Source organism: Lepidochelys olivacea, assembly GCF_965140295.1.
Source record: "Lepidochelys olivacea isolate rLepOli2 genome assembly, chromosome: 6".
Lineage (NCBI taxonomy): Eukaryota > Metazoa > Chordata > Testudines > Cheloniidae > Lepidochelys > Lepidochelys olivacea.
The window spans coordinates 91,665,979-91,680,883 of NC_140416.1; the positions used below are offsets into that span (position 1 = coordinate 91,665,979).

The 14,905-nt window shown below is 45.4% G+C and overlaps 1 protein-coding gene across 1 annotated transcript in view; it reads right to left on the bottom strand.

Annotated features, from left to right (window-relative positions):
* LOC311521486 (stonin-2-like) overlaps positions 1–14,905 on the bottom strand; it is a 168,414-nt gene that overhangs the window by 138,471 nt on the left and 15,038 nt on the right. The window contains exons 2-3 of the mRNA XM_084629815.1: positions 3,765–3,976; positions 1,561–1,824 (exon numbers count right to left, since the gene is read on the bottom strand). Of these exons, the coding sequence (XP_084485941.1) occupies positions 1,561–1,824; positions 3,765–3,852 (352 nt within the window). The 5' untranslated portion in view covers positions 3,853–3,976. The remainder of the gene's footprint in view (positions 1–1,560; positions 1,825–3,764; positions 3,977–14,905) is intronic.

Here is a 14,905-nt window from a genome sequence, read left to right on the forward strand (position 1 = left end):
GCAGGTGATGGGAGAAAATATCACACCCCAAGACTTGGATCTTGGAGCAGTGTCGGGATGGACAAGCCCTTGATTTTTCTGAACCAGCATTAGAACAAGTGGCCATTTATGGCCCCTTCTCATCAGCATTCCAGACAGCTAACTGGTCCATAACAAAGTGTAGTGACCTACATGAGCTGTCCTCTCCCCCTGACACTGACTAGGAAAGGAACAATTGGCAGAAGCAATTCAGCGATTGGGATGATGTATCAGGGAAAACACCAAAGCAGCAGCCCCAGAGCCGTCCCTACCCATATGCAAAGGTGCCCTACGCAGCTGCCTGCTGTTCCAGCCCCTGCTCTACCTCTTCCCATGGCCTCTGCCCCAGCCCCACCTCTTCCCACCCCTGCTCTGCCCCACTCCCGCTCCAACTCCACCCCTTCCCCAAAGTCCCTACCCTTCTCTGCCCCAGCCCTGCCCCCACTCCCCTGAGGACTGCAGCAGGGGAAGGGCCTGCATTCACTGATGGTGGTAAGTGGAGCGACCCGGCCCCAGCCGTGCTGCTGGTGAGTGCTGGGGGGGCGGTTCCCCCCAAACCCCAAGGCTGGGAGCCAGGGGAGCAGGCGGGGACCGCCTGCACTCACCGGGCAGCAGGAAGTGAAGCAATAGGAAGTGAAGCCCCAACCCGCTCCACTCCGTCGGTAAGTGCTGGGGGGCGCTTTCCTCCCTGCCCCCCAAGCCTGCTCCTGCTCCCCTGCGAAGGCCTGGGGCCAGCCCCTCCCACTCCGCGGAGGCCTGCCCCCCCCACGGGAGGGTTGTGTAGGGCACCAAAATGGCAAGGCATGGCCCTGAGCAGCCCCATCTTGAAGACAAAGGTGGACATCTAGGTCACCAGTATGAATGTAGCTGTTTGGTGGCCTACTGTACATGAGTTGGTACAGTCTTATTCCATTTTCCAGTGGACAGGCATCCTTATCACTAAAACCACCACTGCCATTGTCCTCCGCCTTCCCTTCCCTGGCTCCCCCACCCCAACCACCTTGTTGGAAGTCTCAACGGAGAAGCCAAGGATTAGATAGCCCATGGAGACTTAATTTACCCTTTCACCCTTCACTCATTTCCCCCTTCATCTTCTGTGCTGCTGTTGATAAACCCACAGGTTAATCTTAGCTCAGCCTTGACCTATCATGTCTCAAATGGCCAGTTTCTCTCCCAAAGGTGTTATCAAACACAGAATGTAGTTGATACAGAAAGGAGGAGCACAGATGAGTTATAGTTTGAAACCATGCTACTATCAACTGTGTTTAATCTCAACTATGACTTGCACAGGTTTCAGAGTATCAGCCGTGTTAGTCTGTATCTGCAAAAAGAAAAGGAGTACTTGTGGTACCTTAGAGACTAACAAATTTATTTGAGCATAAGCTTTCGTGAGCTATAGCTCACTTCATCGGATGCAGGAAACTTGCACAGTTTCAGCTAAAGAGAGCTGAGGGAAGGGTAAAAAGTAAATCTGCTATTTGTGCAGACCCTTGCTGCTGCCTGCTGTATTATATAACAGACCTTTGCATGAAGTTCCCCCACCTGTTTGTGTGTGAGCTGGTAAAGTGCTGGTCCATGGCACATCTTCAAATTGAACCCAGGTACTGATAGATGAAGATAGATCAGGTTTAGGACACACATGGTTCCCAAGCAGAGATATTGATGCAGAGTCCACCCCAGGCTTGTCCACGTCATCACTCAGCTCAGTGTGTGAGAGGTCCTGAAACTCTCCATCCACATTACGGTTTTCTTCTGAGGAGGTGTTGGAGGAGGAAAAACACCTTTCCAGAGGCTCTTTGGTGCCACCTAAAGTAGAGACAAAACATACAGAAATGTCAGTGCCAAATTTTGCTCTGGAGTATGAAATCTTACAGGGGAGGGATGGGATGGGTGGCTGGGAAGGGAGAAGATGTTGGCTGGTTGTGGTTGACCTTAGATTCCCTGCTTGGGCCAATCATGATTTAACAACAAGTTAGCAAACACATTTTTTAAACACTTCTGTGATGAGGTGGAGTGGCCTCCCACGGAGCCAGAGGGGAAGGAGCCAACTGCTAAACCAGGGTGGGCAGAGCCAGAGCAGGCTTGCCACACCTACCAGAAGTCAAGGGGTGGGACAGGAAGTATAAAGGCTGAACCCTGTAGCTCAGTTGGGAGAAAGTGGCTGGAGGAGATAGACGCCTCCTGCCTGCTCCCAGAGTTAGAGCCTAAGGAGAACGCTTACTGTGCTGAAGCCTGGCCAGAGCTGCTGCCGCTGCTAACTGGACTGGACCGGACCCTGAGGAGTATGGGGGGCTGTCGCTGGATACCTACCCAGAGGAGATGGAGGACACCCCTGGACGTAGGTACACCCCAAGGGGAAGGTAGGAAGTGCCCCAGAGACAGCCGACTCCAGTCTGGCTGTATGGCTACTTAAACGTGGTTGGAGTGTTGCAGCTGGATTCCCCTCTGACCCAGTGGTGGGATGCCTCGCCACTGTTAGGGCCCTGGGCTGGGACGTGGTGGAGTCAGGTGGGCCTGTGTCCCTCTACCCCCTGCCACCTCACCCCTGGGGTGGCAGCCTTCCCACTTAGGACAAGAGGCCTGCGTTTGTCTGCCTGACCCAAGATGTCAGGCAATTGACTGCCTATTTATCTGCCCCGCCTCCAAGGCCAGAAAAGCACCCCTGCCTGAGACCCTAGGCTGACAACTGCTCTGTCCTAACTGTAGGCCAGAGTCCCATAACTACTGGTGCTCTGCCCTGCCTGAGGGCCTCGGGCCTGAGACTGTGATTGCCCCTTCCTAAGGGCCAGACCTTGCAGACAGCTTGTTTGCTATGTTCCACCTAAGGGCTAGAGCCTTAGATTATTTACTCTGCAGCTAATTCCCTGACTGAGGGTGGAACCCCATGATGTAGTGAGTCGGAGCGGCCTCCCACTGAGCCAGAGTGGGAGGAGCCACCACTAAACCACTAGAGCTGGTGCATGCATGAACGAGGGGACACAGCATATACAGGTTTCATAGCATAGTGACCATTTGTTGGTCATCCACTAACGGAGGCCTTGAAAGAAACAAAATTCCTGCCATCAGAGCAGCTCCACCTGACGTCCAGATTCATCTGAAAAGCTGATTGTCCCCTCTGAAATAACCCTTTATAAATAACAGCATAAGCATAGAGAAATCAAAAATGTTCGCTGTATTAGCTATGGCAACTCAAGCACTTGGGGACCCATTTTTGCAGGAAAGGAATTATATGTAACTTGTACTGACTGGTTGCTAATGATGAGGCAACTTTAGTTTCTGCTCTTGGACCTGAGGGTTCATGCTAGGGGGAGAATCACTAGGAGAGGGATAGAGAGATTTAGTGCAGCTGCCATTAGTTTATTATTTCTTGCAAAGACCTGTAGCATTCTCTGCTGAGCTTGTCACTAACTATAGGTGAACAGCCTTCACCCCCTTTTAATCTCACACCAGGCCTACTTTTGCCCTTAGTTATAATAGGTGAAACATCCTACGTGGTCAGTGGGAACTGTGTAACTGAGGCAAAACTGGGTCCAATGAAAGGGCATTTATAAAACATTTCTCTTGATACATAACATTTGATATTTTTCCCCAGATCTCTCCATTATGCAGGGGAAGTAGGAAGTAACTCGGCCTCTTCTGTTCCCATTTGGAAGGCAGGTCTCATGAGACCAAACCTGGGTCAATAGATGGGCCAGCTTAATTTTAAAAAGTCTTAAAATGCTCTAAAGGAATCTGAGGGAACTTACCCTGCGAAGTAACCGGCACGAGCAGCTCATCATTGAAGGAGACCCACTCTGACTGGTGGGAAGCAATGACATTTGCCAATGACGTCATCCTTGGGACAGGCTGCTCATCTTCACCCCGTGCTTGTGGGAAAGGCCCAGAATGGTCAATGCCAGTCAATGGAGAGCAGTACCTCCTTGGCACTTCCTGGCTTTTTCCTTTCACATTAGAAATTCTGTTAACAGTGAAGAAAGGATGTAATTAGGTCTCTCAAAATTCTTGTTTGTTTGTTTGTTAAAAATCTAAAGAAATTAACTGAAAAAATAAGCCCCAGCATTTTAATAATAAAGGCTACTAACACATTTCACAAACTACATACACAGTTCCACCAAAATGCAGCCACCTCAGGGGGTCAGAACACTACCTATTCTGTATGTGGAGAAGGAATAAGTTTGGCCAAAGGCATTGTGACAAACCCCTACTCTTAAGAAAAAAGCAGCATGGGCTCTCTAAAGAGAGCTGTGTGTGATTTTATTTTTTGAAAGGTTTTCGTCTTAAAACAGCCCCATGCAGCAAGTGGAATGGAGCCTTCAACTTGGATAGCATTTTCTTCCATAGGGCTTAAAGTGTCACATCACACCTGTGTATTATCTCTGTTTTCCAGAGGTGTGTGAATTCACTCCCTACCTGTCTTAGGTTTTATGAAGCTCCTGTTTCTGTGGCATCTAAGCCCCGTGGAACTATGAATAAGCATGAATTTAGCTTGGCTCCTCAACTGATTGAATATGGTTTCCTAGCTGACTGGTAAAGCTGCAGTGGAACACGAAGTTTGGGATCCGGAATGTGTCTACATACGCCTATGTAAATCTACATAAGCCTGATGCTGGATGCCATAGAAATGCTTGATAATAATGAGGAAGTCCCCTTGTTTATAAAACCTAGGCCATCCAATCAGGAAACAGAGTCAACACCATATGCCCTAGATGGTTAGTAATATGACACAAATAGTGAATACACATAGCAACAAGTTCGTACCCAAACATTGGTTAAAATTTGTTTGCACAAAAAGATTCATTTAACCACACCGATAATAAGAAGCAAATATGTAAAAGAGTTACCCATTTGTAGATAATTTTAAAAGGGGAGGGAGGAAATGGTCAAGTTTCTCAGATAAATGATTCACAACAAATAACCTGACTGGCTCTAGTTGCATCCAATACATTTGAAACATTGCTTTTTCCATTTTCCACAAAAGTCATGATGATTTAGGGGCACATCACCCAAATCATTCTCACTTCTTCTCTTCTCTCTCTTCTCTCTCACCTCTTCTCACCTTGTGTGTGTTCAAAGTCTTTATGTCACCTACACATATATTCATGCTTATCCAACAAGAACAACTCCATCAGAGCTCTGCGAAATTTGGATAACTCTTGCTGAAAGTCAAACAAAATAGACTATATTTTGTTGCCTGCTCAAAATAATATAATTTACCTTCACTATGCCATGCAAAGTAGTGCAACTGATGGGGGTTGGGGGAGAATGGAAGGAATATTATTTCCTAGAAATTCCTCAAAATACCATGGGCCCAAGCCACAGATCCAAACATTTCCCAGAAGTTCTGGGCCCATCTCCAACGTATTGCATTGAAACAAAGGCAGCCATTATTCATTGTACCTCCTTTATATGTTTTTCAATTCTGCTATAATATTTGCAATGTAGCCGTATCTTAAATATCCTACAGCTCTAGTACAACAGAAAGAGGTCATATAGCAGTCCTCATGTTTGAGAAGAGACAGAACCAGTAATAATGAATTTTAAATGGATTTTTTAAATTCTGTCTATCTTAGGTACCTATATGGCCTCCATCACCAAAGTATCTGAGCACCTCACAATCTTTAATGCCATTGTCCTCACAACACCCCTGTTAGGTAGGGTACTGTGCCCATTTTACAGATGGGGAACTTAGGCACAGAGAGGTGAGGTGACTTGCCCAAGGTTACACACAAAGTCTGTGGAAGAGGAGGGTCCCCATGCACCAGGCTTGTAAGGCCACTCACTCAAACTTGGCCTGGCCGGCCCGCCCATCATCATAACAGATGAGTGGCTGTGCCAAATCTGACTGATGCTGAGCCCCGACGCCAGGAGGAGGGAGCTGAGCCCAGCAAGCTCAGCTTGCTGATCAGCTGGATGGATATAAGCTGTTCAGGAAGGACAGGAAGGGCAGAAAAGGTGGGGGAGTTGCACTGTATGTAAGAGATCAGTATGACTGCTCAGAGCTCTAGTATGAAACTGCAGAAAAACCTGAGAGTCTCTGGATTAAGTTTAGAAGTATGAGCAACAAGGGTGATGTCGTGGTGGGAGTCTACTATAGACCACCAGACCAGGGGGATGAGTGGACGAGGCTTTCTTCCGGCAACTCGCAGAAGTTACTAGATTGCAGGCCCTGGTTCTCAAGGGAGACTTCAATCACCCTGATATCTGCTGGGAGAGCAATACAGCGGTGCACAGGCAATCCAGGAAGTTTTTGGAAAATGTAGGGGACAATTTCCTGGTGCAAGTGCTGGAGGAACCAACTAGGGGCAGAGCTCTTCTTGACCTGCTGCTCACAAACTGGGAAGAATTAGTAGGGGAAGCAAAAGTGGATGGGAACCTGGGAGGCAGTGACCATGAGTTGGTCAAGTTCAGGATCCTAAAACAAGGAAGAAAGGAGAGCAGCAGAATACAGACCCTGGACTTCAGAAAAGCAGACTTTGACTCCCCCAGGGAACTGATGGGCAAGATCCCCTGGGAGAATAACATGAGGGGGAAAGGAGTCCAGGAGAGCTGGCTGTATTTTAAAGAATCCTTATTGAGGTTACAGGGACAAACCATCCCGATGTGTAGAAAGAATAGTAAATATGGCAGGCAACCAGCTTGGCTTAACAGTGAAATCCTTGCTGCTCTTAAATACAAAAAAGAAGCTTACAAGAAGTGGAAGATTGGACAAATGACCAGGGATGAGTATAAAAATATTGCTCGAGCTTGCAGGAGTAAAATCAGGAAGGCCAAATCACACCTGGAGTTGCAGCTAGCAAGAGATGTTAAGAGTAACAAGAAGGGTTTCTTCAGGTATGTTAGCAACAAGAAGAAAGTCAAGGAAAGTGTGGGCCCCTTATTGAATGAGGGAGGCAACCAAGTGACAGGGGATGTGGAAAAAGCTAATGTACTCAATGTTTTTTTTGCCTCTGTCTTCACAAACAAGATCAGCTCCCAGACTACTGCACTGGGCAGCACAGCATGGGGAGAAGGTGACCAGCCCTCTGTGGAGAAAAAAGTGGTTTGGGACTATTTAGAAAAGTTGGACGAGCACAAGTCCATGGGGCCGGATGCGTTGCATCCGAGAGTGCTAAAGGAGTTGGCGGATGTGATTGCAGAGCCATTGGCCATTATCTTTGAAAACTCATGGCGATCGGGGGAGGTCCCAGATGACTGGAAAAAGGCTAACGTAGTGCCCATCTTTAAAAAATGGAAGGAGGAGGATCCTGGGAACTACAGGCCAGTCAGCCTCACCTCAGTCCCCAGACAAATCATGGAGCAGGTCCTCAAGGAATCAATTCTGAAGCACTTAGAGGAGAGGAAAGTGATCAGGAACAGTCAGCATGGATTTACCAAGGGCAAGTCATGCCTGACTAATCTAATTGCCTTCTATGACAAGATAACTGGCTCTGTGGATGAAGGGAAAGCAGTGGACGTGTTGTTCCTTGACTTTAGCAAAGCTTTTGACACGGTCTCCCACAGTATTCTTGCCAGCATGTTAAAGAAGTATGGGCTGGATGAATGGACTATAAGGTGGATAGAAAGCTGGCTAGATTGTCGGGCTCAATGGGTAGTGATCAATGGCTCCATGTCTAGTTGGCAGCCGGTATCAAGTGGAGTGCCCCAGGGGTTGGTCCTGGGGCCGGTTTTGTTCAATATCTTCATAAATGATCTGGAGGACGGTGTGGATTGCACCCTCAGCAAGTTTGCAGATGACACTAAACTGGGAAGAGTGGTAGATACGCTGGAGGGTAGGGATAGGATACAGAGGGACGAGACAAATTGGAGGATTGGGCCAAAAGAAATCTGATGAGGTTCAACAAGGACAAGTGCAGAGCCCTGCACTTAGGATGGAAGAATCCAATGCACCGCTACAGACTAGGGACCGAATGGCTAGGCAGCAGTTCTGCAGAGAAGGACCTAGGGGTTATAGTGGACGATAAGTTGGATATGAGGCAACAGTGTGCCCTTGTTGCCAAGAAGGCCAATGGCATTTTGGGATGTATAAGTAGGGGCACTGCCAGCAGATCGAGGGACGTGATCGTTCCCCTCTATTCGACATTGGTGAGGCCTCATCTGGAGTACTGTGTCCAGTTTTGGGCCCCACACTACAAGAAGGTTGTGGAAAAATTGGAAAGAGTCCAGCGGAGGGCAACAAAAATGATTAGGGGACTGGAACACATGACTTATAAGGAGAGGTTGAGGGAACTGGGGATGTTTAGTCTGCAGAAGAGAAGAATGAGGGGGGATTTGATAGCTGCTTTCAACTACCTGAAAGGGGGTTCCAAAGAGGATGGCTCTATACTGTTCTCAGTGGTAGCAGATGACAGGACAAGGAGTAATGGTCTCAAGTTGCAGTGGGGGAGATTTAGGTTGGATATTAGGAAAAACTTTTTCACTAGGAGGGTGGTGAAACACTGGAATGCGTTACCTAGGGAGGTGGTGGAATCTCCTTCCCTAGAAGTTTTTAAGGTCAGGCTTGACAAAGCCCTGGCTGGGATAATTTAGTTGGGGATTGGTCCTGCTTTGAGCAGGGGGTTGGACTAGATGACCTCCTGAGGTCCCTTCTAACCCTGATATTCTATGATTCTATGATTCTAAGCCCTGGAGGACAGGAGCTGCCAAGATGGTCTGCAGGGTGCACTTATTTAGTGCTTATTACATTAATGTGTCTATATTGTGGGTAAGTAGTAAGACAGATGTTTTTTGCCCTGAAGCTACTTACTGGGTCACGACAGGTTATCAAGGTTTACAAATGGGTCCTGAGCCCAACAAGGTTGAGAACCAGTACTCTAGATCTAACTTTTGTTCTGGGTTTGTATAGTGCCTAGCACGGTAGGTTTCTATGTGCTACAATAATACAAATAACAATAATAATAATATGCTAATTCCATTTTTATCCAGTTCAATTCCACAAGGGCAGCAAATAAGGCCTGTATGAAAGAGCTGAAAACTCAGAAGAGCAACCTCTCAGTCACAGAATGGTCATCCCAGTCCCTGGTCACAGTGGGAATTGATGGGTCCAAGCTTATTGCTACAATAATTCCCTGAAAACAGCCCCCTATAACTGAAGTCCAACACAAAATACTAGAAGAAAAGGAATACTTGTGTTACCTTAGAGACTAACAAATTTATTTGAGCATAAGCTTTCATGAGCTACAGCTCACTTCATCGAATGCATCCGACGAAGTGAGCTGTAGCTCACGAAAGCTTATGCTCAAATAAATTTGTTAGTCTCTAAGGTGCCACAAGTACTCCTTTTCTTTTTGCGAATACAGACTAAGACGGCTGCTACTCTGAAACCTGGCATTATAGAAAATACAAGGTTTCCCACAAAAGGAGTAAGGCTCCCTACAGCCAGAGTCTTAATTTGTAACTATAGCTTCTACATCCAGAGCCTTTCAGTGCTCTCTTATGTAAGCAAGGCTGCTCCCCTTTCAGCTCAACACCCACACCCTCTCTTTCCTTATGCAGCTCCCTCTCTGCTGACATGGAAACAGCTGCAGCTGAGCCCAGATCTATTCTCCGCTCCCCACCCCACCAGTGGTAGGGTCTCTTCATTCCTGTAGTGAGGGCAGACACCTCTTGCCCCCTCTTCCCACCAACGCCACAATGGGCTCTCTTATGAGGAAACCGCGGACAGCACTAAACAAAGAGGTAAACTGGTGGTGTGTGTATGTGGGGAAATCAGATGTTTAGGGTCACAGGGTCTCTGGTTTCCCTCAGAGAGAGGGAGGGAGAGGATGACTTTGATATTTTGCTTTCCCCATCTGACCTGTTAAGCTGTTCACTTTTGGCTTGTTTAAATATCTGTAATTGGAGTCTTTCTAAATAACAGAACACTGACCTCTCCCTATTCTCACTGAGAAAGTCCTGAAGGAACCCTGAATGACAGGAAATGAACAAACAAAACAATTTATCTGGCTCTTAGACACTCGGAGCCCACAAGAACACATTTTTCAAGCGTCCACGGAAGACCTCTGGAAGGAGGCAGGAAGATCAGTTTACTATGGAGTTTCTCTGCAGTCCTCTCTCTCTCTCTCTCTCTCTCATAATGCTGTGCTGGAGGCTTAACTTTTTGCTCCAGAGTTTTTCTGAAGTTCCCCATTGCTGCTCTGTCATAGTACCCCTCAAATGATTCTCAAATCTGGAACCGGGGGATGACCTGTACTCAAGGTCTGCGGTGGTGGTGGTCACATGAGAAAGAAAGAGAGACACAAAGCAGAGTGGTCCCCTGAATTGTTGAGTCATGGGCTCTGCATTTGGAAAGCTATAGAGCAGCTATTGCATCTTAAAACAGATGTTAAGAAACTAGCAATTTCTGGGAGGGAATCTTTACAGTTTACTGAGAGGCCTTGAAATGCACCACTGGGCACATATTCCAGTTATAGGGCTCTGGTGCTATTGGGGCTTTCTGCACAGTTCCTAGTTCATTTGGTAAATGATGCAGAGACTGCTGCTTTGTTATTCTGACTAGTGCCATTGACTTCTCTGGGAAAAATAAGATTTAACTATTTGAAAATCAGATTGAATGGACTGTAACATCTGGGGGCTTTCTGGTTTGGAGGTGATCAAAGATGCAAAGACAGAATTTTGGACTCTGCTAGGAATTTAAAGGCTGCTTCAGACAATACAGCCTGCTGAACGAAACACTTGCTCCCTTTGATCAACGCCCATAGCTTTGAATTATGGGATATGGGAGAGTGATTATCTTTGTGCTGATTACTTGGAAAAGACAACACAGCATTACCTTTACCACCATCCTTCCACATGGAGAAGCCTCCTGTAAAAAGAACAGCCATGTTGAGAGGAGCCCCTAAGGAGCCATGCATTCAGCTAGCTGGGAGGTGCTGTGGGTCCCAGGACAGAGCCTATGCATGTATCTTGGGGATCCATTTGGTTTGGGGGCAGAATCATCACCCATTTCTCAGGAGGGCAAACACTCCTACCCTTGAAATGATGAAGGAGACATTGTTCAAGGGAATCTTCGCACTTTCCTCCCCCACTCCAGAGCTCTTCTACAGATATTTCTCTGGAAAGGGATTCTATCTGTCTAGGAGCGGTAGAGGAACAAATGGATCCTAGTTGTCCCACAGTGGACTCTGATTAAAGCAAGGCAGCTGTTTCATACAGTCCTAGTAATAGGAGATGGAGACACACCTTTTAGCCCAACTAGTTCTCTACATATAGTTAGGGAATTAGTGGAAATGCTTCGCAGGTGCTGTTATTTGAAAGAGCTCTTGTGGAGTGTTCTTGAAAAAAAACTTTCACATTAAACGTAATATTTGGTCATCAGAATGTGTTCTGGTTCTACAGGGCCGGGAACAGGACAAAAACAGAGGTTACACCTTGGCAGACAGTCATCAGTACTGGCTTCCAGTGCCCTGCTTTGACCATGAATCAACACTGCTCTAGGAGTTCTTTAGCTTCTTCTTTAAGTTTCTTCCTGTTATCATTTATGGGACACACAAAGCAGTTGCAATATCAAGTGGGCTCATTTAAGTGAATGCATAAAGTTTAATGGTTATTCCCAGCTCTGCCAGAGATTTCATGTACAACCTTGGGGAAGTCAATTAACGTACCCCATGCCTCAGTCTCCCAATATGTATATGTACCACACCTAGCACAATGGAGGTCTGATCTGGTTTGGGATTTCTAGACACCATTGTGACACAAATAAAAAAATCAATAATAATATTCCATAGCAATTATGAGACACTTTACATTTTTAGATAATTAACCTTTTAATTAGTGATGAGAGGAAAAAGCCATTCCAGGCATGGATCCTCATGATATCTAACTTGTACTCAATAGAAGCAGCTGAGCTCTGCTGATAGTTGCCATTTAGAATTCTTTGCTTGGGCTTTCCCACTTGGACCCACATCCATGGACTCTGGGGGTGTGGAGACAGAACCTATTGTATCACATGCAGGATCAAGTCAGATACGTCTTTTTGATTTCATCTGCACTGTGTATTTAAAAGAGACAGACGCAGTAAAGTAGTTTAGGATTCAAACTTAGACTTTGTTTTTCAAACTTCATATTAACAGAAAGGTTTTTTGTTAAATTTTAAAACAAAATAATTGTAAATGTATTGTCTTATAAGGGGGCCTGTGCTGCAGAGTACCTGCAATCTGTAGAATGGTATTAAAATACACAAAAAAATCGTAATAATTCCCCTGCATTTCCGGAGACCCTAAATTAAGGGCTTTGAGCTAGTGTAGGAGAACCAGAAAATGAAACTAACTAGAAACTGAAAGGTAAATTGACTAGGTAGTTTCACTGTCCCAAGATGAGTGAGGTGCAAAAAAGTAAACAAACTGCAGTCATAGTAAAAAGGGAATTGGATTCTGACCTTCTTTTAGCAGTAAGAATCCAAAATGTTAGTAACACCAGTGATTACTCCAGGAAAAAACACATCATTTTTATCTTGACTGTGTCCCCTTAATAAACCTTTGCAGATGACACAGTTCTAATGTAATTGTGTGAACTGTAAAGCGGTAGCTCCCTCATACAATTGTCCAAGTGAGCCTGAGCTCCTCCCTCCTTGGCCTGTAGCAGGAACCAACAACCAGCTGAGCACATCACCTCCTCCTGATTATTAAACAAGCTCCACACTGGAAATTTACACCAAAAATTAAATACAATCCCCCTGCTCCCTCCCCGCCAACTGCATCAACTGGGCAAGACAAAAGTGATGCAATGGGGAGTGAAACAGAAATCAAAAGAAATAAAGGTTGAGAGAAAACAAGAAAAAATGAAGCTAGAGGTTCTGATTATTATTTATCCTATGGTAGCAATCAAAGGCTGTATTCAGGATTGGAGTCTCATTGTGCTAGGCACGTACAAATGCCTAGGAAGGCACTGTTCCTGCTCTGAAAAGGTTAAAATCTAAGTCTACAAGTGATATATGTAGGGGAGGGGAGAAGAATATAATAATATGTACAATTGTTTTAAATGTTGTATTCATGACTTATTGTTTCAATAAATACATAACTTAATTACAGCCAACTGCCCCTAACCCAATTGCTGGTCAGACCAATTCTTCATGGCATTCTCTAGCTTTACCCATTCTCTGATTCACATGTGCACTGCATTGTTACATGAATTTCCCTGCTTTGAGCCCTGGCCTTAGAGGTACAGTCTCCATTCAATGCAACTCCCATTAGTGTGAAAGTAAGTGATGTGCAGCGAAGACATAAGGCACAATGTAAACAGAACTGAAGTCATTTGCAAAACTCCCACTGACTTCATTGGGAGCAGGAGCAGGCTGTACCCACCCTTTCAGTTTGCCACCTAGATAACTCACGAAAGCTTATGCTCAAATAAATTGGTTAGTCTCTAAGGTGCCACAAGTACTCCTTTTCTTTTTGCGAATAGAGACTAACACGACTGTTACTCTGAAACCAGTACTAAGAATATTGTACCATCTTTAAATTGCTGCATAAACATGAGTTAATCCTCTCAACACCTGGCTGAGATAGGCCAGTTTGGTTATACCAGACAGGAGAAGTGATTTGTCCAGTGTCACAGCAAGTCAGTTGCAGAGCCAGGATTAGAGCCTTGGAGTGTGATTCTCAGGACTGTACTTATTCCTCTAGACAACAGGAAAATCTTTTCAATTAAACCTCACATGGGAGCTTGAGTTCAGAATCTTTCCGTCTTACTGAGTGACAGTAAGAAGAGAGTCTTCAGGTGCCATGTGAATAAGAGAGTGATAAATAAGGGTTTCCCTCAGGGATACCTGTGTCAAAGCTAAGATAAAACAGGTCAGCAGCTGCTGTTCCCCCAACCCATAATATCGCATCCATCTGCCACTGAAATGCCTCTATTTCTGACAAGAGATGCAGCCAAAGGGTCTCTCCTGAAAATGGTATCAGTAATATTTAGAAAATCCAGGAGGCAAGAGCCTGTCTCTATATGCCTCTAGCTGCGAATGCATATGAAAAAAAACTATGTTCAGTTGTGGGGGCCTAATTACTAAAGAGAAGCACATTCGATGGTGTTCAGAGGGCTGGAGAGATTAATAGAGGAAGAAAGATTGTAACCCCCATCCTGTATTTTTTACACTCCCAAAACTCAATGAGCAAGGACTTCAGCCTGGGCCTTAAAAGAGCAACACTACATGGAAGGAGTAGGGGAGAATAAACAGTCCACAAACATTTGAAGGTCCAAGTATGGAGACAAATTATTTTGGAAAAAGAAAAGGAGTACTTGTGGCACCTTAGAGACTAACCAATTTATTTGAGCATGAGCTTTCGTGAGTACAGCTCACTTCACGGCTGTTACTCTGAAAATTATTTTGGGTGATTCAAAGGGGTATAACTAGGTGAAATGGGATAAAACTAAGGGAAAATATAGGATGAATGTCAGGATAAATAATTCCTGACAGTGAGATGTGTTCTGCTCCCAGGCTTCCCAGGGAAGTGGCAGAAACATGCTTGAGACACTTAAAGTGTGATTCTGCTCTGAAACTGATTCTGTAAGAATGACTCACGGGGGGGGGGGGGGGAATGTCCCTGTTTACTGCTTCCCAGTGCTCATTCCACGTGTAATGTAGTCTCCTGTTACTTAACTGCATAACTAGTGAAAAAGATAATTTTCCAAACTGGCAGCCCTGAAGACTCAGCCTGAAATGAGATAATTGAACTAGGTTATATCTTTCTCATGATAATCACACTCTGTAGCCAAATGCTGCCCTCACTTTTCAGAGTAATACCGTGCTTTAGAACTAGACTGGAACACTAGAAGAAATACAGTAGGGAACAATTCTGTATTGATGGGGTGAGGGGAGAATGGACTAAGTTATTTAACAGCCCATTTCTGTGAACAATCACTTCACCGTGCCAGAGATAGGAAAAAATAAATA